The sequence below is a fragment of the Tenrec ecaudatus genome, chromosome X, assembly GCF_050624435.1.
Source record: "Tenrec ecaudatus isolate mTenEca1 chromosome X, mTenEca1.hap1, whole genome shotgun sequence".
Classification (NCBI taxonomy): domain Eukaryota; kingdom Metazoa; phylum Chordata; class Mammalia; order Afrosoricida; family Tenrecidae; genus Tenrec; species Tenrec ecaudatus.
The window spans coordinates 72,148,118-72,173,216 of NC_134548.1; the positions used below are offsets into that span (position 1 = coordinate 72,148,118).

General features: G+C 43.1%; 1 protein-coding gene and 1 pseudogene across 1 annotated transcript; both read left to right on the forward strand.

The window, feature by feature from the left end:
* The first annotated feature begins 4,139 nt into the window (after positions 1-4,139).
* LOC142435034 (PRELI domain containing protein 3B pseudogene) lies at positions 4,140-4,713 on the forward strand (annotated as a pseudogene).
* A 9,699-nt stretch (positions 4,714-14,412) lies between these two features.
* Positions 14,413-19,903, forward strand: LOC142434146 (zinc finger X-linked protein ZXDA-like). Its single transcript, XM_075538837.1, has one exon. It carries the CDS (start codon positions 14,804-14,806, stop codon positions 17,318-17,320), a length of 2,517 nt encoding a protein of 838 aa, XP_075394952.1. The 5' UTR covers positions 14,413-14,803; the 3' UTR covers positions 17,321-19,903.
* Positions 19,904-25,099: the final 5,196 nt, after the last annotated feature.

Here is a 25,099-nt window from a genome sequence, read left to right on the forward strand (position 1 = left end):
TCCCAATGACCCAGCGCTCCAGACTCTGTCGGTATGAGGCATCTATGGGAGGGTAATTCCACCTTGAACTCAAACCTACAAATTTTGGTCCTACATAGTTTGAGCTGTTAATCCTATGTACAGGGATTGATTCCACGGGGAACTTCCTGCTCAACGGATCACAACCTGTTGTGTCACTGGAAGTTGGACATTGAGGGACTACATGTATGGTGATCCTAACTCCCTTTCCATTGGACACTCACTGAGCCAGGGGTTACCCCCTGGTCCAATGAACACCACTTCCACTTCCTGGGGTGGCCACTCTCTGCTTCATCTCCCATCCAAGTATCCCAGCCCTCAGCCCAAGGGTGCAGGCAGCTTCAAGGTATGGTTCAATTTATTCAGTGAGGCCTCTATGTTTAGTCCTTCTGGTCCTTCTGGTGTAGTCCCTGCATTATGCCATGCTGCCTGCCAGGTCAGCTTCCATGATCATTATGGTGCTTAGTTCATGGTGTGTTTCTCTGAAAGTTGGGTAGAATTGAATTCGTAGTGTTACCCAAGAACCAATGATCCGGCCCGTTGTCCCCGTAGGTTCCCTACACTCATTATTTAGAATCTCTTCTTGCTATGTGGTTAGTTCTCCCCCATCACCCACCATACTCACCAACAGAAATATCAGCATCTCCTCCACAATGTAGATCAGCGGTTCTCAACTTGTTGGTTGTGACACCTTTGGGGGTCGAACGACCCTTCCACAGGGATCACCTAAGACCATCAGAACACACATATTTCCGATCGTCTTAGGAACTGAGACACTTCTCCTCTATCTGTCTCCAGGTGGGTCCACCACATGCAGATAATGCCCACACACTAGTACCCAGACTGTTACCCATGCAACACCATGCTTCAAGACAAAATTTCATTTGTTTGTAAGTAGAAATAAACATTACACAATATATAATTACATATTGTTTTGTCATGAACCACTATGCTTTAATCATGTTCAATTTGTAACAATGAAAAAACATCAGGCATATCAGATATTTACATTATGATTCATAATGAATATTATAGAAAATTGCAGCTATGAAGTAGCAACCAAAATAATTTTATGGTTGGGGATAGCACAACATGAGGAACTGTATTAAAGAGTCGTGGCATTAGGTAGGTCCCCTCTTTTGGTCCCCTCTCTTGGTCTTGGCTAGATTTCTGGAAAGTGACTCCTTCCATTCTTGTGGGGGACCCATTGATTTACCCAATCCTTGTTTTGATGTGGTATAACCTCAACTGGGTGGTCGTCTCCCAATTCCTCCCTCTTGAAGGAGAGACCCCAGGAAATATTGGGTCTCTTCCTTCATGTTGGCTCTTGTGAAGTATACTAGACGGAGATGTGTAGTTCATGGTCAGGAAGTAGCCTTCTCTCCTTTTGTTCAGGAATTGGTTCATATGATTTGTTTAGTTGGTGTTTCTTATTATAGTAGTGGACTCATACAATACTTGTCCATTTGTTATGGACTTACTTCACTAAGCATAATTGTTTTCCAGTCCTTCCATGTCATGCGGTGTCTCATGCTTCCATCGCTGTTTTTAGGGATGCATAGTATTCCATATTGGGCATCTGGGCTGCTTCCAGTTTCTTGCTATAGTGAATTGTGCTGGTATGAACATGGAGAGCACACTTCCACTCATGCTGTGTTTCATATGTGTTTTACGTGGCACCCATTAGGATTCCTTTGACTATGTGGCCTGGCAGAGACTGCCCCAGGTCACGCAAGGATCTCTCTCCTCCCACGAAGAAGACCAGACCACCCAAGCAAGACAAGACAAGACCCCTCTCCCTCTCAGTCCTTGCCTTTTCAAGGGTTCCCAGGGGAGGTGTGGTGAGCGACCCCAGGTTGATCCCATTGGCTGAATTGCAGTCACCTGGCCCAGGTGGGCAGCTCCAGGTGTAACACCCATCCGGGCCCACCGGCGGGAAAATCCAGCTTTTGTCCTTTGCTGGCTCTCCTGGGCATGCGTAAATGGACTTCCCAATTCCCTAGGCTAAGCTACCTAACAGAATTAGTAACAGTGAATTAATAATAGGGAATTTCCTCCTAATAAGACAAAGAGTTGCTGATTGGATTAGGAAACAGTCTGTTGCCTTCATGAGCTACACCTCAAACTCACATAAAAAAGACCAGACTAGGAGTCAAAGGGTGACAAAAATTCCACCAATACAATGGCAGACCCCCCCCAAAAAAATAGGAGTGTAAATATTAATCTCTGAAAAATAGACTTCAAAGAAAATGACATATTCAGAAAAAAGAATGGAAATTACATAATGATCAAAAGACGAATAGACCAAGAACACATAATCATAAACATATGTGCACCAAATGAAAGACCCTTAAAATACATCAACCAAATCCTCAAGGAGATGAAAAGATAAATGATCAGTTGGACCATAACAGTGGGAGATTTCAACACACCAATCTCATGAAAAGATAGATCACCAGCAGAAAAAGTAAAGAAACTGAAGAGCTGAACAAAACAAACAACTCGACCTCCTAGATATTTATAGAGTTCATTTACAGAGTTTTTCAAGGAAAAGCAAAAATAATGCACATTGTTCTCCAACGCACATGACACATATTCTAAAATAGACCGATAGACTGCATGCTAGGACATAAAGCAAGCCTTAACAAAGTCAAACATATAGACATCACTCAAAGCATTTTCTAAGACCAGGGTGCATTAAACTGGAAATCAACAAGAGCAAGAATAAAAACATAAAAATAAACACATGAAGATTCAACAATAAATCAAGTTAGGAGGGAGAAAGTGGTGCATATATGTCTTGGAGAAGACAAGTGCATGTTTGTTGATAGAAAGTGAGAGAGGACCAACTTCCTCCTCAGGGGCCAAATGACCAACAATATTTTAAAGACCCTAAGGGACAGTATGCTTGGTACTGTGCTCCTAATAAACCATGCTGATCTGAGTTTCTGTACACCCCCTGGGGACCCAGGCCCCATGCCATAGTGTGGGATTATAAAGATATTTTTGTCCAGCTTTGTCTCCCTCAAAGACATGACAAACATTAAGGGCTTTTTGCTAGCATACGGGGGTGGTGGGGTGGGGGAGGTCAGATGCTTACAGACATCCTCCCTAAAGGCAATCAGTCACCAGACTATGGTAGGCCCTGCTCCCTGTTGTTAGGGACAATGAGCTACTTCTCCCTGAAGGTTTGCAACCATTAGCTTAGTTCCCATGGGTGGAGTTTACACCCTACTGAAATCCGGCTCAGTGACATGCAAAGTTAAGCTTCCATCCTGAATCTAGGATCCGCCCATCTTGTCACATGTATACCCCAATCCCTCCTCTTCCTATTGCGTGTATATCCCTAGATTGTCCCCCTCTCATTGTTGTATAACCCATAGTGAAACCCTTTCCTCTGACGTATGTCTTTACCTGTAATTAGTGGGCTTGCATTCCCTGCCAAAGATATATAGGTGTGGGTTGGCAATAAAGATCTCTCTATTGGCTCCTCCCTTGACCTCTCATTGGTTCCCCCTCTCCTCTCCCATCCTTGCTCCCATAATCCCTTTACTGTTGTCCTCCTTCCCTTCCCCCTCTCTCCACGTGGACCACCAAGCAGGGCTGAGGTGAGCATTGCTACTATGAAATGTGTCTGACTCGATTATTTCAAAATCTCTTCTATCTCTCATGCTATCGATGACTTTAGTATAATATTTACATATCTCAACTATATAATTGTGCCTATCGAACCCATGATTAGTGGTGGGGGGCTGGACCCACCTCCAACCACACCATAGAATACTAGATCATTAAACCCTGAATCTTCAGGGTGTACGGCACTCTCCAAAGACCATAACAGAAGGATGCGATGTGGAAACCTCACTAGGTGAACTATGCTCTACCTTACACTCATCTGTAATGTGAGGACTTAAGACTGAAACTACATGGTGTGTGAAGAAGCAGAAGACAGATATACCAATGGTATTTATTTCTCAGTAGACAGGCTAACATTTATTTATTACTTCAACATCCTATTGCTGTATTAAGATATGTATTATTCCTGAAGATCTGTGTCTGACATTATCAGTGAATATTATTGTACGTTTTGCCTGACCACCAACTTCTAGGTTGCTGGCATCATGAAGGTCTGGACCTCTGAGCATGTCTGTTACCACTCTTGGGAAATGGTCATGATGGCAATGATGCAGAAATACCTCAACCCAATGAATCCCAGTAAAGTGGGTGTTGATATCTTGCACGAGCACATGGACCCTGAAAAGAAGCTGTACAGCCAGCGGATGCTCAGTACTGCGTGGGGCATTCCCTCTGTCACAATCAATAATTGATGCCACTGTCACAATCAATAACTGGTGCAGCAAGAAGCTGCACCAATATTTGTGCAGGAGCACTCAGTAGTTGATCCCATAGGAGAACAATGGAGCTGAAGTCGATGAATATTACCTTTACCAATATGGTGCCAGTAGATGACAGACTCATATATAAACTACACCCTCAGGATCCAGGAAAAACTATGTGACTGAAGAAACCATCATCACTGTGAAAGTTACCAATTTCAAGGGCCTGATGGTGAATATGATATCTTCAAATAGCAGTAAAGACTACAAATTAAACTCTGAGATTGAGGAATTACCAGCATCGGACAGAGGAAGCATCAGCATATCAATGGCAGCTGCAGAGTTTGTAAAGAAATGACAGTGGGATGTAGCATTCAACATTGGGTCTTGGGTCTTCATGCTGGGAGGATATTTATTTGTAATTTAATAAACACAACTCTTATTATAGGTAGAGGGTGATTTTCTGTTTTGTTTTAATCTAGGGAGTCTATGTAACTTTGGTTAAAACCACCAAATATATATGGCTGAAAACTAGGGATCTCCCCCCACCACCACCACAAATAGTGTTGTTTGAAATGATCATTGAATTTTGAGAGTGTTGTGTTATGGGGAAATGTAACAATTTTGAGAGGGGGGATGCTTTGAGGTTTGTATTAGTATATTGAATCTCATGAAGGTATATTTGAAAGTTGCCTGTGCCTGGAAATTTTTCTGGGCTTTGGACCAAGCCTGGGTCAAAGCAGAGCTGCTGCACTGACTTCCACAATGTGCCTTAGAACCTTCCTGCAAAGGCAGAAACATTCAAACTTTAAAAGCCATATTGATTTGACTAAAAGATCTGGCTCTGCTGTAAACCATTAAAGAAAACCACTATATTTGATTGGGCACTTAAGTGCTATTTTTAAAGTGAAAATAATTACCAAAGTAATATATTATTCAAAACCCTAAATGAAACTTTTATTGAAAAGGAGTACTGTACTGATTTGCCAAAGTTTTGTAACTTAGTAAAAGCACTAACTTCCTTAGGAAAAGAATTTAAAAATTCTACCAATGTCTTCAGTTGGAAATTTATCAAATATACCATTAAGATACATTGATAATTATTAGCAATTGGAATAAAAAGAAAGAGCAGTAGGTAGAAAATATGGACTTGGAAGATCATGAATTGCCCATATGTAAATTCTGGTTAAAGCTGAAGAAAATTAAATCAAATCCACAAAGCTAAAATACTACTTTGAGTAGATCCCACCCGAATTTCAAGAACATCTCAAGAGCAGATTTTCAGCATTGAATGCTAATGAGAGAAGACCTGATGAGCTATGAGAAGACATCAAGAATATCATTAATGAAGAAAGCAAAAGGTCATTAAAAGACAGGAAAGAAAAAAGAATGAAAGTGAATGTTAGAATTGACTCTGAATCTTGCGCTTAATTATAAAGTAGCTAAAACAAATTGAAGAAATAATGAAGTTAAAGAGCTGAAGAGAAAATTTCAAAGGGCAACTTGAGAAAACAAAAACAAATATAAAGAAACGTGCAAAGACCTAGAGTTAGAAAAGCAAAAATGAAGAACACGCTCATCATATCTAAAACTGAAAGAACTCCAGATAAAATTAAAGCCTCCAATTGCAATATTGAAAGATTCTATAGAGAAAATATTGAATGATGCATAAATCATCAAAAGAAGATGTAAAGAATACACAGTCACTGTACCAAAAAGAATTAGTTGAATTCCACCATTTCAGGATGTAGTATATGAGCAAGAACCAATAGTACTGACGGAATAAGTTCGAGCTGCACTAAAAGCATTAACAGCAACAATAAAATTGATGGAATACCAATTGACAAGTTTCAACAGGCAGATGAAGCATGGAAGCATTTACTCATCTATACCAGGAAGACAGCTATTTGACCATCTGGTTGGAAGAGATCCATGTTGTATCCATTTCAAAGAAGGTGACCCAGTACAATGCTCAAATTCTAGAATAATGTCATTAATATCACATTCAAGTAAATTTTTTTGAAGATCATCCAACAAACGTTGCAGCAGTACTTGTCAAGAAGCTTCCAGAGGTTCAGGCAGGATTCAGAATAGGATGTGGAACAAGAGATGCCATTGCTGATGTCAGATGAATCTTGGCTCAAAGCAGAGAATACCAGAAAGATATTTACTTGTGTTTTATTGGCTATTCCTAGGCATTCGACTGACTGTGGATCATAGCAAACTGTAGATAATCTTGAGAGAAATGGGAATTCCAGAACATTTCAGTATGCTTTGGCAGGATTTGTCCATGGATCAAGAGGCAGTTGTGCAAACAGAATAAGGGGATACTTTATAGTTTAAAATTAGAAAAGTTGTGCATCAGGATTACATACTCTCACTGTACTTATTCCATTGCATGCTGGGCAAGTAATATGAGAAGCTGGATTATATGGACATTGTTCTCTATTTTTTCTCAATATGTAAAATCATTAGACCATGCATGTTCAATTGTCCAGTATGAATGTGAAAGTTGGACATTGAACAAGGAAGACCAGAGAAGAAAGGATGCATTTGAATTATGGTGCTGACAAAGAATAATGAAAGTACCATGGATTGCCAAAAGAACAGATTTGCCTTGAAAGAATTAGTCAGAGTGTTCCCTAGAAATGAAAGTGAACTTTGCCTCATGTTATCAAAAGAAACAAATATCTGGAAAAGAACATCATGTTTGGTGTGTTAGTCCGCGTTGAGTAGAGAAAAAAATCTAGAGACACTTATATATGTGTAAAAGAGAACTTTATATCAAAGAAGAATTTTATATTAAGAAAACATCCCCACCCAGTCCAGATCAAGTCCAAAAGTCTGATGTTAGCCCATATGTCTGATACCAGTGTATAGTTTCCTCTTCAGACTCTATCAACACATACAATGATGCCAAATGCAGAAAGATCACAGGCCAGTGGTGGAAAGTTTTGTGGATGCAGTGGTGGTAGAAGCATCTCAGCACTGGTGTGGGTCTCCATGTAGTTACTCCAGCTCCAGGCCTCTGGTTCCATCAGTGAAGCTTCATGTGGCTTTTCAACAGGAAAATGAAGCAGAGTGTCTGGGTCTGGCTTACAGTGAGCTATTTATCTCCGTAATGCCCCCAAATGAGGTTATCAAGCTGCAACCTGATTGACAAGCTAAACTCCACCCCTTTTTTCTTAACAGTCTCAAATTGACACCAGATTGTGTAACTACCATACTTGGTAAAGTAGAAATGCAGCAAAATATGGGAAGCCCCTTAGTGAGATGGATAAACAGTGCTGCCAACAATGGGCTCAAGCATAAGAACATTTGTGAGGATATCACAGGACTAGGCAGTGTTTTGATTTGTTGAACATAGGGTCGCTTTAAGTCAGAGTCAAATTATCAGCATCTAACAGTAACATGTGATCACCAGTGATAACCTTCCTGTGGCCTGAAGACAGTCTGTTCTTCAACCCTCCTTCCCACTTTTTCCCTCAGGTCTTTGCCCCCACCCCCACCCCCACCCCCACCCCCACCCCATTACCAGGTTTATTTCTTGTAGTCCTCCCATGGCCAATACCAAAACTTTCCTGAGTATGAGAATGGGAACACTTTGTAATCCAGGCTGCCTACTGCACAGGAAAATCCCAAGGCCCACCCACCCCTATCATGTTCACACGATGGCCACTATCTGTTGCTAGAGCATACCACTTGCTCCACAGGCCTGCTTCTGTTTACCTTTCATTGTAGAACCCTGGTAATATTTTGGTCACACAGGTAAACACCAATGGACTGGTATTTAAAATGTATAATGATCCTATTAAATCACCTATTTTACCAAACCTAATGTCCTTTTCTAGCATTGGTCTTGTCTGATATGTCCAAAGTCACCATTCTTGCATCTAATTTGCATTCTAGTTATATTTCTTTAACATCTATTTGTCCTTTCATTATAAACATTAATTCCTGGTAATTCACCAAGTACATGATGGAAACCAGAATATAAAATGAATTTTAAAAAGTAAAAATAAAACAACCTTAAATTTCCAGAGGCCTTTTAGAGAACAGGAAATCCAAAAGAGTCATAAGATTGAAAACACAACTTAATACTAAGTTGGGCATTGTACTTCCAGTAGCCTAACATAATGATGTCCCTAAAGTGAATCAGAGGCATATATAAACCATAGATATATGAGTAGATTTGGGGTTCACACTTGAATCAAGTCCCAGTCTAAGAACAACTTGTTCTTGTTACATGACCCTGGTCGATGCTAGCCCTCATGAGATCAGTGAATATATGGGTGCTATAGCAAAGTGTGGTGATGAACCCAGATGTTGTCTGGCTATCAGAAAGAATAGTATTTGGGGTCTTAAAGGCTTGTTTTCAAACATGCTGCCATCTAAGTGAAGCATCAACTAACTTCACGGAAAAAGCACACCGGCCTGTGTGATCCAAGGACTATAAATAATAAATTCTGAAGGAGGGAATGTGTTATAATTAGATCATTTTATGTCAACTTGAAGATATATGAAAGTGTAGGGGTGATGTCAAACCTGTCAATCAGGTCAGTCTGAAGGCCCCTCCTTGTGGACATGGCCTTTTCATAAGGGTGGCCCCTCTCTCTTTACCTTTCCTTTCTTCATGCTGACCCTGACAACTACCAGAGCCCTTCCATGTTTTCACAGACTTTCAATTCACACAACTCTCCACCCACCACCCTATGATCTTCCTGTATTCTGTATCACTGCATGTGGCTGTCTGATTTTGAAGAGTGACTTATGAACTAGTTTTAGACTTACGGGTTTGAGCTGGACTAGGCTGAGATGCTTCCTTGATATATAATTACTTGTTGAACTAAAGTTCTTTTTTATACATATGTAAGTGTCATTGGATTTGTTTCTCCAGTCAACTCAGCCTAACACATTATGGTACCTGAGGAGTGGGATATTAGAGAAACAAATCATAAAGATGGAGAATAGAGGTTGTCTGACCTCTGCCTTATGGCAGTTTTTCTTCTTGGATAGCTGGAGGTCAGATATGACCATGAGGTTTATTTGGTTCTTTTCTTGAAAGTGCATGGGGAGTGAAACTTTTGATTATTCGAAGTTGATCTTTGGTTATTCCTATCTGGAATGGAGCAAATGTATATAGTGTATGCTGAATTGCATCTTAGGGTGCTTAAATGCCTCTTGAACTTCTCTGAGGCAGCAACTATGCTTCTTAGTTAAATTGGCTTGATGCTGCCCGAGAGCTAAGACCATATTGCATATGAATGGGAAAGTTTAGATAAGAAAGGATTTAACTTGATTGTTTTAAGAATTGGGTTTAGGATCTGGCTGTAATCTGGCTGATTTTTTCTGCTTATTGCTGTTAATATAATAATAATTATAAGAAGAAGAACTAATTTCCATTGAGGCAAGACGGATGCATAGGACCCTCCTGTGAGTTTCTGAGAATGTAACTGTTTACAGGAGTAAAAACCCCAGTCTTTCTCCCACGGAGCTGCTAGTAGTTTCAAACTGCCAACTGTGAAGATTGCAGCCCAATGAGTAATCACTACACCACTAGGGTACCCCACTGATATAATAAGTGTCAGAAATGATTATTGGGAAGTATGACAGAGAGCATGTGTAAGCCCACTGCCTTCACCCATTAAATTGAATATGTTGAATGAATAGTTGGAATTGCCTGGGGGGTGGGAGGGGGCGGGACTGACAAGGTAAACCCAACCCAGTGCCTTGTACATTTACATTTGAAAAGACATGCCACTAGTGCTGGCAGACTGAAGGGGAAAAAAGAGGCTACATTGGCTTTTTGCGTTTTCAGCAAGTGGTTTGCTACTGAAGCTGGAAAAATCTGGAGCCATGGAGGAACCCTCCTCTCTAGGACTGAAAGCTAAAGGGAGCCTGCAGACAGCTTGAAATGCTTGCTAGGTGGCCTCCTGGATCCATTTGTTGAGTGGAAGTGAGCAGCAATAGGGAGATAGGTTGAGTTGGGCGAATGACACCCATGGACCTGGTTCACAGAGACTAGAAAAAAGACAAGAGTGGGCTGGCTGGTCTGAAGTTTAATGAGATGTACAAAATCTGAATTTCTGGCATAATCTAGCCCAAGGGGGCCAGAGTTGTTGAGAATTTGTGAAGGGACCCTTGTGAAGCAGTCAATGGGCACCCTGTTGAGGCTAAGTGAGGGTGAATTGACTAGATTCTCACCAGAGAATCTATTAATATTTCTTGCGTTAATACGATAGGTATTAATCTGATAGGGAAGGATCTGCCTTTGTCAGGAATGTTATAGGAAAAATTTCCCCTAGCACCAACCCCTTAGCTCAATGGGAACAGAGCTCAATCAATTAAGAAACCAATATAGGTTGTAAAGGGACAGGCAGACAGATACTTCACAGTCACATCAGAAGGGGTCGGGTGAAACAAAACTAAAGGGAACATCAGAAGTACTGTGGGAGTTTGAAGCCTGACTAGGAGTCCTTTGTTCAAGGGGAAGTGAAATCAAAACATGTGAATCCCCTCTTTAAGACTCACACTTGAGTTCTGGCAAGATGGCGATCAAGTAACACACACCAGAGGGACTCCAGGGAAATCAGTGCAGAAGAGCCACTGAGAGGGAAACTCCACTCTTCAAAGCCATAGGACGAGCATCATAAAGTTAAGTAGACTCAGATCCACTGGGTTTTGAAGAGCTGTGGGCTTTGGGCTTACCACTGTGGAGGCCGGCTGTGGCTTAGCTTTAGCCCCGCCCCAGCTAGAGCTAGAGCTGGGCTACTTTGGCCAGCCCAAAGGCTTTACTCCAACACAGCCATTGGTGCAGCCAACTTTAGGCATGATTTAAACCACTCCAGCACCACTGCCAGCCTGTTGGGTCTCATCTATTTCTTTACCTTTTCCTCTTCTTCTCTTTCCCACCACATTTGCGACTGGTTCAGTTTTTTTCATGTTGCTTTTTATCCCTCTCTTTCTTTCATATGCCACTGCCAAACTCCTGGGTATGCCCCTCCACGTAGGGCAAATCTGCCTGCCCTCCACCCAGATGGGGGACTCCAATCCACCTTCCCCAGAGCCTTCCAAGCAGCTGGGGAATTTCTGTCACCCCCAAAAATGGCTGGGGGAATTCCCGCAGCCCTCCACATGGCTGACAGAACCCCTGCTTCTGACTTAGAGGCTGGTGGAACTCCCACCTGCCCTGAAAGGCCCCTTAAGCGGACAAGGGAACTCCTGCCCACCTTTTTAGGTACTCCACTCACCTGGGGGAACATATGCCTACCTTCCATGGTGCTCCACGTGCCTGGGGAATCCCCTGCCCACACTTCACGGCCCTACATGTGGCTGAAGGATCTTACTCCCACTTCCTGCCATGCTTCACATGGCGTAATGTCGCCCTGCCAGCTTCTTGCTGCTGCAGGACCTGTGGCCCACTCCAACGGCAATCTTGCCAACTAGGGCAATTCTGCCCACCATCCGCAATGCTCTACACCAAAGTGTGTACACACACGTGCCCTCCACGGCTTTAATGCAGTCTGATCCGTGACCATCAATGCAGCCTTGCCAGTCCACATCATTTCAGCCTCACCAGTGTCCATATTGGTGGAACTCCGCTTTTACCTCAGGCTCACACAGGTGCGGTGTGGGACCCGCACAATTACAGAGCCAGTTCCTCCACCACCTTTCCAGTTCACACTACCCTGTGCGAACCACACTGCGATCTGTGAACTCGCACAGGGATCTGATCGCATGAGTGAGAAGACCCATGTAATCAGATTCCACTGCAGGAAAAAAGAAGGCATGTCTGCCCTTTTTCTGAATCTAATGCAAGTTAAGCCATACTAGCATATCGCTGAGCTTGCACTGCTCAGAGATCACAATAGTGTGAACCGGGGCTCACACAGCACACAGTGGCATACGCAACTGAATAGCAATCAGAATATACATGCACGTACTGTCAATTAAATTGGGTTTCCCACTCCTCGGCTGTCTGCACAGCTGGGTTAAGTTCCCATGGGGTCCTAGGCAGAGTACCAGTTTGGGGCTCCCATGCCATAACACTGAGTACTGACCATTTGCATTAACACTGACCGCTGACCATCTGTGATAACACTGAAGGCTGACAATTTGCATTAATACTGAACGCTAATCATTGGCATTAACACTGAGCATTTACAATTATCATGACCACTGAGCACTGACAACTTGCATTAGCACTTAGTGCTGACTATTTGCGTTATCACTATGATGCAAACCCCCCTAGAAACCACCCCCAAGCAACTAACCAACTTAAAAAAAAAGACCTCCTAACTTCAGGAAAAAAAGGGGCCCCTCAACCGCCAAATAATAGACCTCCTAACTTCCAACAACAACAACAAAAATCCTAACTTGTTCTTACCTCGGTCCTCAGGCAGCAGCAGGCTCTACACAGGCAAGCTCGTGACTCATCCAATCACACCCAAGACTGAGAGGAGGATTCAGGAGACTGAGAGAAGGAGGCGCACATTCCACACATGCACACTGCAGGCAGGGATAAGTCAGCTGCTAAGCAGGAGGCAACTGCAGCGAAAACACCTGGCAGGGCAGATAATGTCCTCGGTGGGCCGCATGTGGCCCGCAGGCTGTAGATTGAGGACCCCTGTCTTACACCGTCTGCTGTCTCCCTTCACCCACATTTCTGTTATTCGTCCCCCTTAGGGTGGGGGTGGGGATTATATATCTATCATTTTGACCAGTTCCCTGTTTCTCCCCCTCCCCCACACCTTCCCCCTACCTGCATAGTGTCACTACTCTAATCAATACGCAAGTGTCAATGATAATTTAACCAGGGAAAGCATGGATCAATTAAACTACAACCCCAAAACAAATAAACAAGGCAGAAGTTATTTGGGGTCAGAGTAGAACTGTATAGGGTTTTCAGTGACTGGCTCTTTTGGTTTGTTTGTTTGAAATAGATTACAGTCATTCTTTCTGGGCATCTCTTGATGGACTCAAACCTGCAAGCTTTAGGTTAGCAGGCAAAAGCATTAACATTTTGTACTACCCAGAGATATTACCCATCATACCGTCAGCACCCTAAGCCTTCCTCTTTCTAGACATGCCCCCCTATATTTGAATCAATTTCCAACTGAGTGATGGCGGACAATTTCCAGCTGAGTGATTGAGGATTTTCATAAAAATTAATATGATTGTTAGACTACGACAACTATTGTGAGATTGGACCATATACCGTAACTTGAGAGAAAGGCATCCCAGGGACATTGGGAAAGGTCGTGCAGTTATCTTGGGAGATGTTATTGCAATCAATGTCTCAGGGTTTTGACTGGTGCATCCTGTCCAAAGACCAGCACCCTCTGGATAATTTAGAGTACGCCGAGGAAGAATGTGCTCATTATGCTGTGAGATTGGACATGCAATTTACTACGGGTGTAACTGAAGATGGAAGGGCCAGCGGTTGGTTTTGGTCGTGTACTATACAGGGAGAACATGGGTTAGGGTTTTCCAGATTTCCGTGTAAGCTGTTTACTCGCCTAGCGTTGCACGTCTAGGCTGAAAGGTGCTGATGTGCTCTGGTCTCATCTCTTACTCGTTCTAATCATTACAAATATCCACTATTGTCCTGTTGAGGACAGTCCTGGCTGTTGAACTTGGGGCAGGGTGGGGGGGGGGCTCCTTTTTCTGTAGAAATGGTAGCACAATTTGTTCTCTCGGTAACATTCTGTCATCTATCCATCAATTCAGCAACTCCTGGCATATCAAAAGAGCCACTAGGCACTATGCCTAGCACTAAAAGGGGCTACTCAAGCTGAAAAACAAACAGACAAACAAAAACTATGAAGCCCACTTCTGTCAAATGGAATCTGATGTGCCCGGAGGATAGACGTACTTATTGAGTGTAATTAATTTGTTTGTAAGCAGTTATACAGTAGGAATGTGACCTATCACAACAGGGTAGAACCGCCCCTTGTTTTCAAGGTCGTAAATCTTTGCTGAAACAGGCCTTTTTTTTTTTTTCCTCCAGTGGAGGGTTCCTTTAGGCTAACAGTCCATCTCTTTAACCACTGCACCACCAAGATCCTTTAGAATAAGCTGTGAGTATGTGTATTTATGGGAGAAACACTGAGGCATAAATGTAAGTTGCTTTTAACAGATAGCTAGCCCATTTGCTGTCATTTCCCAATTAACCCCTTGACTACCTACTAAAATTAATTGCGCGAATTATTGATGCATACCGGGCTCTGCCTCTGGGCTTTCTATTCAGAGACTCGTTTTGTCTCGTGCCAGTACCAGAATATTTAAATGACTATAGCGTTAAATACGTTTTAATATCTGATAGGGCCAGTTTCTGCGCATTGCACATTTTTTTCCCTTCAGAAACGTGTTCGGGCCCGCGGTAGGGGGCGGGGCCGCGCCTCCTCCGCGGCGGGCTCTGATTCCCGCAGAGCTTCAGGAACTTGGAGATGGAAGTCCCCAGGTTGTTCCCGGCTCGCGGCACAGTGTTTGGCGGCGGTGGCCGCGGCGGCGGCGGCGGCGGCCTCGCGCGGGGTCGGGTGCACCGAGGGCCCGATCCGCCTGCTGGCCGGGCCCCCGCGCGCCGCCTCCTACCGCTCCGGGGCCCCCAAGATGGCGGGCCTGGGCGGCAGCGCAAGCAGGCCCGCGCGGACTCCCAGGGCTCCAGCCCCAGCCAGAACCCGCTGGCGCCAAGGCCCAACCCTGCTGGCGGTGGCGACGACTTCTTCCTGGTGCTGCTAGACCCGGTGGGTGGCGACATGGAGAGCGCGGGCGCAAGCCAGACTGCTGGGCCGGTGTGCAGGGAGGAGGCCGCTCCAGGCCTGAGAGTCCAGGGCCGTGAACGCCGAGCGAGCCCCGCGGGCCGCCCTGAACTGGGCCCCTGCTGCCTAACCGCTGGCCCGGCCCCGGCCCCGGCCCCGGCCCCGGCCCCGGCCCCGGCCCCGGCCCCGGCCCCGGCCCCGGCCCCGGCCCGGATCCCGATCCCGATCCAGATCCCGATCCCGATCCCGATCCCGATCCCCGCCCCAAGCCCTGTGCCTGCTCAGGCCTTCTCTGGCCCGGTCAGGATCCACAACCAAGACCTGCTGTTGTGCTTTGAGAACGGGGTCCTCACCCTGGCCACGCCCCCGCCGCCCACCTGGGAGTCTGGGGTGGTGTCCACCCTGCAGGCCGGAGGTCTGGTCCCACAACCAGGAGAGCTGCATGCCACGCAGCCTGGCAACTGCCCCGAGCTGCCTCCGGACCTCTTACTCGCCGAACAGCCAGAGCCAGTGCCTATTCAGGTGCCCAAGGAGAGAGCAGAGTGCACTGCCCAGGCCGACAGCCCCCACGGACCACTGAACCTGGAATCCAGCATGTTGCTGTTCATGTGCCCTGAGGCGCAGTGCGAGCAGACTTTCGCCAAGAAGCACCAGCTGAAGGTGCACCTGCTGACACACAGCAGCAGCCAGGGTCAGAGGCCCTTCAAGTGCCCCCTGGTTGGCTGTGGCTGGACCTTCACCACCTCTTACAAGCTGAAGCGGCACCTGCAGTCGCATGACAAACTGAGGCCCTTCGACTGCCCTGCCGAGGGCTGTGGCAAGAGCTTCACCACTGTGTACAACCTCAAGGCACATATGAAAGGCCACGAGCAGGAGAACTCATTTAAGTGTGAGGTGTGTGAGGAGAGCTTCCCCACGCAGGCCAAGCTCGGCGTCCACCAGCGCAGCCACTTTGAGCCAGAGAGGCCCTACCAGTGCGCATTTTCTGGTTGCAAGAAAACATTTATCACAGTGAGTGCCCTGTTTTCCCATAACCGTGCCCACTTCAGGGAACAGGAACTTTTTTCTTGCTCCTTTCCTGGCTGCAGCAAACAGTATGACAAGGCCTGTAGGCTGAAAATTCACCTGCGGAGCCACACTGGTGAGAGACCTTTCCTTTGTGACTTTGATGGCTGTGGCTGGAACTTCACCAGCATGTCCAAACTCTTAAGGCACAAAAGGAAGCACGAGGATGACCGGAGGTTCACCTGCCCGGTGGAAGGCTGTGGGAAATCTTTCACCAGGGCTGAGCATCTGAAAGGTCATAGCATAACCCACTTGGGCACAAAGCCTTTCGTGTGCCCCGTGGAAGGCTGCCATGCCAGGTTCTCTGCTCGCAGTAGTCTCTACATTCACTCCAAGAAGCACCTGCAGGATGTAGATACTTGGAAAAGCCGTTGCCCAGTCTCCACTTGTAATAGACTCTTCACATCCAAGCACAGTTTGAAGACCCACATGGCCAAAAGGCACAACCTTGGCCAGGATCTCTTAGCTCAGCTAGAAGCTGCGAATTCTCTGACACCCAGCAGTGAACTTACCAGCCAGGGACAGAGCAATCTCAGTGAGGTAGACCTAGTGTCTCTCTTCTCTGATGTGCCTGGCAATAGTTCTGCTGCAATGCTGGACTCCGCTTTGGTGAACTCTGGAATTTTGACAATTGATGTGTCATCTGTGAGTTCAACCCTGGCAGGAAACCTCCCTCCTAATAATAATAATTCCTTAGGGCAGGCTGTGGACCCTCGGACCTTGATGGCCACCTGTGACCTTCCTCAAAGTCTGGATACATCTCTCTTTTTTGGAACAACGGCCACAGGTTTTCAGCAGAACGCCTTAGATATGGACGATGTTCCAAGTGTAAGTACAGGGCCATTGCGGTCTCCGGGCTCTCTGGCTATCAAGAATCCTAGTCAGGAGCCCCAAGCTCTGACCCCCAGCAATAAGTTAACAGTGGACACAGATGCTCTGACTCCTTCAAGCACCCTTTGTGAGAACAGTGTCTCAGAACTACTGACACCAGCCAAAGGGGAATGGAATGCACACCCTGAATCTGATTTCTTTGAACGGGAGGAAGAACCCCCATTTGGTTTCTCCAGTCCAGCAGGAAACCAGGGTTCTCAGGGAGAAACAGATCTTATCACGGTGACTGGAAGCTCATTTTTGGTATGAGCTATAAATCATCCCATGGCTTACTCCCAGTACACTCCGTGTTGAGGATATTCTGGACTAAATGTTAAAATGCAGTCATTTCTTACTGGTTTGCAAAAGACTAGATCCCTGGACTACAAGTTGGAGATTTAATTTCTGATCTTGAGTGTAGAACTGCCAAGAGTTTTATGACCGTCGCTGAGTCACTTGATCCAACTGAGCCTTAATTTCCTTACATATAAAGTCAAAGGTTTTGCATAGATAACTTTTTCCCCTAAGGTTTTTATCTGCTCTGTGATTCCATGAGAATGTTTCTTTCCTTGAAAATTGCATAATTTTAGTGATAATGTTGCATGTTTTTCCCCTACATATATTTCAGACGTACTCTTCATCCTACTCTAATAATCATCAAATCATGAATGATCGGTTTCAACTACATCGCACTCCCTCATATTTTGAAACATTTACCAGGCATCTCATCATTGCATTTATAAATATTTAGCATATATCTATAAAAAGTATGATGTCATGAAATAAAGTCCAATTCTTTTGATCATATTTAATCCTAAGTCGTTTCAGACAATATATATTCAGTCAAATATAAATTGTGTCATAAATCATATGTGTTTCAATAATGTTTATAATCACGGTTCCCAAAATTTGTTTAGGTTTTTAAAACTCTGTATATTACCCTTTTATCTGTTTTTCCTTGTAATTTTCTTTGTGGAAGAATGAATTTTTTCCACTTGTAACATTTGTCAAAATCCAAGTTTTACAGATGACATCCTTGTATGTAAGTTTCTCTACCTTCTATTTTCTGAAACTGTAGTGCTTGATTAAACAGAATTGTTGGGAAAAGAATACTTCATAGGTGGCGCATTCTTTTATTAGTTTGCCCATAATGTCTGGTTTTCTTGCCTTTTGTGATATTAGCAACTGATGATATATGATTACCTTTGCTTATGTGATGAATTGTCCCCATAGAGTTACTAATCACAAGGGGGAAAGGAAATGCTGGATATGGTATTATTAAATTTTCATGAAATTATTATTTAATACCAATATATTGTTTAGTAGTAGTGCTAACAAGAAAAAATTCTGTTTAGAATTATGTTAGCTGATATCATTGTTTATCTTCATCATGTTTTGCCTTTTGCTGATGGAGTCTGTTGTGATAGTGGAATAGAAAATGATACCCCATGACTTCCACATGAAACTGTATTAGATTTAAAGTTTCACTAAACCCCAGCTTCTTAGCTGCACATGTTCATACAGTGGTTGCACATTATCTGGCACATCTTGTTTTTTTTCCTATGTAAGGGTATGTATCTGTTTGGGCATGTTTTCAAAATTTTATCATCTTTTTGCCTTTTCAGGTACCTTCTGCTCTAAGGGGAAAATCAGGATTATTTAATACTATGCATGTGCAAACAATAAAAATTTAGCATTGTTTAACAAAATGGGCAACACTGTGCCCTCTGGGGCTCTGAAATGATCCAGGGAGAACTGTGAAAGCAGATACTTACACTTTATCCTTGATTATGGGCTATAGTGCAAATTTTTTCATTAGCAAGGGGATGCTGAGTAACTTTTTCAAAAAGGGGATCAATGCCATTCACTGCCATCGAGTCAATGCCTACTCACAGTGATCTTATAGGACAGGATTGAACTGCCTCTTAGTTTCTACTCTACAGGAGTAGAAAGCCCTGTCTTTGTCGCACCAAAAGAAGGTGGTAGGCCAAATAAGTAGGATCCACATATTTATAGGATTAGAGTGAAATACAAAAGGGGATCTCCCTTATTTTTTACTCCACAGAATAATTTTAACCACAAAATTTCTCTGTGCTCTAAAGAGCTCACTGTTCGCAAATTCCAGAACTTGAAGGAAAGACTGAAATTGAAGATTATGTAAACATATTCTGTCATACATGAGTTAGTATTTTGTGGTTCAGAAGAACCCTGTGTGGTTGTTTTGGAAAAGACTGTGCTATGACTTATAGTTTAACTACTTCACATCCCAACTGAGCTTAGGATCTCAAAAAAACAACAACAACACAAAAACACCTCACTGCCATCAAGCAAATTCTGACTCATGGCAACCCTATGTGGCAGTGTAGAACTGCCCCTATGGCTGAGACTGCAATCTTTTACAGAAGTAGAAAGCCTCGTACACATAACCACTCCACCATTGGGGCACCTGGGCTTTGGCTAGTGTATGACAATTCTATGTATAATTTAAAGCAAGCAAGGAAAAAAAATTCACTTCTCCCATTTTACACATCTACCTTGTGTGATACATTGCTATTTCATACCTACCCTGAACAACTGCTGTTTTATATTTTAATTGGTTTCTATTCCATTCTGCTTGTTTTCTCACCATTCCAGTCCCTTGCATGTGCACTCCCAATTCTTGCCATTCCTTTCATTTTTGTTTTGTTTTTGGATAGGTTGTTTTTTCCCTGCCACCATCCCTCGGCTGTTATCCTTGCCTTTCTTCTTTCAATGATATCATTTAATGAGTATGCACTACTGGTGTGTGCACTACAGGTATGTGTACAGTAAGATGTTATTCTCTGAGGTGAATATATATATATTCTGAGTCACTCAGAAGGTAGAGATTATTTTATATACTTTTCAAATGAGAAGTGGATTTCTGTTTATTTTTATTTTTAAAAAGTTTTGTTGAACTGTCCTAATACGCTTATTTGTTTCTAATAAGTACTAGTCTAGTATTGTTTGCCTGTGGATATCTGTAGGTGATAGTTATTATAGAATTTTGACAGTGTACTAAAATTTTTCCAACTTGAAATGATTTTGCATCGTGTTTATGTGTGCACGAACACACATATTTTTAAATCATTTTATTGGGGGCTCGTACAAATCTTATCACAATCCATACATACATCCATTGTGTCAAGCACATATGTACATTTATTGCCATCATCATTCTCAAAACATTTGCCTTCTACTTGAGCCCTTAATATCGGCTGCTCATTTTCCCCCTTCCTCCCCACTCCCCCCTACCTTATGAACCCTTCATAATTCATAAATTATTATTATTTTGTCATATGTTACACTGTCCGACATCTTCCCCCACCCTCTTGTCTGCTGTCCATCTCCCAGGGAGGAGGCTATACATAGACTCTTGTAATCGGTTCCCCCTTTCTACCCCACATTCCCTCCACCCTCCAGACATTGCCACTCTCACCACTGGTCCTGAAGGAGTCATCTGTCCTGGATTCCCTGTGTTTCCTGTTGCTCTCTGTACCAATGCACATCTTTTGGTCTAGCCAGATTTGTAAGATAGAATTGAGATCATGATAATGGGGGTGGGGGTGGGCATTTAAGAACTAGAGGAAAGTTATGTTTCATCTTTGCTACCATGCACCCTGACTGGCTCATCTCCCCACAACCCTTCAGTAAGGGGTTGGCTACCGATGGGCTTTGAGGCTCCACTCTGCACCGACCCACATTTACAATGATATGATTTTTTGTTCCTTGATGCTTGATACCTGATCCCTTTCACAGCTCGTGGTCACACAGGCTGGTGAGTTTCTTCCATGTGGGCTTTGTTGCTTCTGAACTAGATGGCCACTTGTTTATCTTCAAGCTCTATATTTTAGTAGCCGGGCACCATTAGCTTTCTTCACCACATTTGCTTATGCACACGTTTGTCTTCAGTGATTGTATCAGGAAGGTGGGCATCCACATATGATTTTTAGTTCTTTGATGTCTGATAACTGGTCCCTTCTACACCTCGTGGTCAGAAAGGCTGCTGTGCTTCTTCCATGTGGGCTTTGATGCTTCTCAGCTAGATGGCTGCTTGTTTATCTTCAAGGTTTTAAGACCCCAGATGCTATATTTTTTGATTGCCAGGCACCGTCAGCTTTCTTCACCACATTTGCTTATGAACACATTTTTCTTCAGCAATCGTGTCGGGAAGGTGTGCATCCTGGAATGCCAATGTATTGGAACAACAGAACACACATATTTTAAGTGATTATATTCATTTAGTGCAAAAGCAAAAAGTAAATATAGATTAGTAAATCAAAGAAATGTTCCGAATTTTATTGTATCTATCCACTCAAAAGGTCAATTTGGAATACTTGTACTCTTGTCTTGGGAATACTGTTACTCAGTGCATTTCAAAATTATATAGTCATTCATTGCCTTTTTAAAATAGACCACTATGTTTTGTGTCCTACAACAAGTATGTCAAGGATTGAGATGACTACGCAGGTCTCAGATCATCAAATAACTTATATAAATACGAGAAGAATTTAATACTTGTGATTTTATTTATCTAATTCCATTAACCCAACTTTAAAACACCCACACACACACTTTAAACTGTATACTTTACTATTCATTCTTGGCATTTTCAATGTACAAATGATACTGTTTTCAAAGATAAAACCTTTATTTGCCAATTGGCTCACAGAGTTTCATTGAATAAACTTGTTTAAAAGATTTTTTCTTTTAACACCATTTTCTAGTACTATGGTGGAGAGCAACTTTATACTCTCAAGGTAAGAAATTTATTTTCTGTTGGTTATGTCATAAGGATGTCATATTTCCTTTTAAATACAATGATTCCTTGGCTGTTGAGTAGCCGTAAGCTCAAAATTTTCACCACTTAAACAACAAAGTTAAAAAAAAACTGCTCAGTGTTCGTTACATTGTGCAATAGTTGAACGGAAAATCCGACTTGAAAAAACCTGTACCAGTCGAGAATGAGTCAGGAGTTGAGTTTCGCTATGGACACAAAGGGGTGATGCTTCACATTAAAATGTTCGTTTTGCATAAAATATCATAACCATGACTCCAAAGAAAGGTGGTAATACCAGCAATAAAGCTAAGAGGAAAACTGATTGAATTACACAGTAGAGCTACAGAAAAAAAATCATTGCGGAATTTCAATCAGGTTGCTGCTGCTTTCTGAATTGGCGGCTGAATACCATATGGTTAATTCGACGCTATCAACATTTTAAAAAAAAGATTAAAGCGGTGAATGTAATGTAAGTTGCAAAATCGTTACCAAGAAACAAAGAGCCCAGACAAACCCGAGAGGTGGAGGAGGTATTATGAATTTGAATAAATCAGAAACTCGATGACAACAGGGTACCCAAGACAGCAATTTGTGAGAAGGCTAAAAGCCTCCATAGTGATTTAAAGTCTTGGGAAAATGAATTTATTAATGTGATTATTAGTGTGATTTTTATACCAACAAAACCAAGTGTTTTGTTGTCTATTATTTTTTTATGGGAAAAATATATTCAGTTCTCAAATTTTTCGGCGTTTGAATATGAATTTTGAAGGAATTGAGTTTGACAACTGAGGTATCTCTGTAATAGTAATTGTTTAAATTTCCTTCTTTTTCCTTTCTGCTGCACCTCAGTCATGGGTTTATCTTTAAAATCTTAGTACGTGAAGATACAATAATATAAGTCCTTGGAAAGAAGTCTGGCCGTAGTTTGTTTATTGACTCTTCTGGGTATATGCCCAGTAGGGGGATTACTGGGTCATATGGTAGCTATGCCTTGGTTTAACCGCAAGCCTAGCCGTTCAAAACCACCAGCCTTTTCCAAGTCCTGTAAAGAGTTTCAGTTTGGGAAACTCTCAGGGCACTTCTTCCCTGTGTTCTGTAGGGTTACTATGAGAAGACATCGAATTGAAGGGAGTGAATTTGTTTTCAAATATTTTATTTTAATTACCTTGGTCACAAGTTTGAAATATAGTATCTTTGTCATTTTTACTAATTAATATATTTAACATAAATAAAAAGCTTAATTAGTAGAAATAAAACATGGATAGTTGATGTTTATTTGTTTCTGTGACAACTCTTTTTTTTTTTTAACAATTTATTGGGGCTGATACAATTCTTTTCACAGTTCATACATATACATACATCAATTGTATAAAGCACATCTGTACAGTCTTTGCCCTAATCATTTTTTTCTCTTTTCTTCTTTTACATTTTATTAGGGACTCCAACAACTCTTACCACAATCCATACATATACATACATCAATTGTATAAAGCGCATCCATACATTCCCTGCCCCAATCATTCTCAAGGCATTTGCTCTCCACTTAAGCCCCTTGCATCAGGTCCTCTTTTTTTTCCCCCCTCCCTCCCCTTTCCCCCCTCCCTCATATGCCCTTGGTAATTTATACCTCGTTATTTTGTCATATCTTGCCCTATTCGGGGTCTCCCTTCCCCCCTTCTCTGCTGTCCCTCTCCCAGGGAAGAGGTCACATGTGGATCCTTGTAATCAGTTCCCCCTTTCCAACCCACTCACCCTCCACTCTCCCAGCATCATCCCTCACACCCTTGGTCCTGAAGGTATCATCCACCCTGGATTCCCTGTACCTCCAACCCTCATATGTACCAGTGTACAGCCTCTGTCCTATCCAGCCCTGCAAGGTAGAATTCAGATCATGGTAGTTGGGCGGAGGAAGCATCCAGGATCTGGGGGAAAGCTGTGTTCTTCATCGATACTACCTCACACCCTAATTAACCCATCTCCTCTCCTAAACCCCTCTATGAGGGGATCTCCATTGGCCGACACTTGGGCCTTGGGTCTCCACTCTGCACTTCCCCCTTCATTTAATATGATATATATATATACATATATACATATACACATATATACACATACATACACACACTTATATCTTTTTTTTTTGCATGATGCCTTATACCTGGTCCCTTGGGCACCTCGTGATCGCACTGGCCGGTGTGCTTCTTCCATGTGGGCTTATTTGCTTCTGAGCTAGATGGCCGCTTGTTCACCTTCAAGCCTTTAAGACCCCAGACACTATCTCTTTTGATAGCCGGGCACCATCAGCTTTCTTCACCACATTTGCTTATGCACCCATTTGTCTTCAGCGATCCTATCATGGAGGTGTGCAGTCAATGATATGATTTTTTGTTCTTTGATGCCTGGTAACTGATCCCTTTGGGACCACTCGATCACGCAGGCTGGTGTGTTCTTCCATGTGGACTTTGTTGCTTCTGAGCTAGATGGCCGCTTGTTTATCTTCAAGCCTTTAAGGCCCCAGTCACTATCTCTTTTGATAGCCGGGCACCATCAGCTTTCTTCACCACATTTACTTGTTCACCCACTTTGGCTCCAGCCGTTGTGTTGGGAGAGTGAGCATCATAGAGTTCCAATTTAATAAAAGAAGGTATTCATGCATTGAGGGAGTGTTTGAGTAGAGGCCCAAGGTCCTTCCGCCACCTTAATACTTGACCTATAAATATAGACACATAGATCTATTTCCCCATCCTCCTATATATATTTGCATGTACATGTCTTTGTCTAGACCTCCATGAATGCACTTTGACTCCTAGCTCTTTCCTCCATCTCCCTTGACCTTCCTCCTGCCCTACTACCATGCTTCATCGCCACCTGGGCTAGAGTATACCTCTTCTCTAAGCAACCTTACCCTTGATCATTTCCCACCAGGCCTGCCACTCCCCCTTCTCTACCATTTGGGGTCCCATGTTTTTCCCTTGTCCCTGGGTTTGTTAACACCACTTCCTTACCCCCCCTACCCCCCCACCCCAAGTCCCCCCGGAACTGTCGGTCCCATTTTTTTTCATCCAGATAGTTCATCCAGCCTGTCCTATTCAGACAGACCTGTGGAGTCACTAACATGCACGAAAACTAGACAGAGGAAAACAAAGCAACAGTATACAACCAGACAACAAAACAACCAAAACAAACCACTGAAAAAGAACAGAACAAAACAGTTCACAAGAGAAAAGCTTGTAGTTAGTTCAGGGATCGTTTGC

What these genes read in the sequence shown, in the direction of transcription:
- LOC142434146 (XM_075538837.1), top strand. Translation starts at nt 14,804, where the DNA reads ATGGAAGTCCCCAGGTTGTTCCCGGCTCGCGGCACAGTGTTTGGCGGC.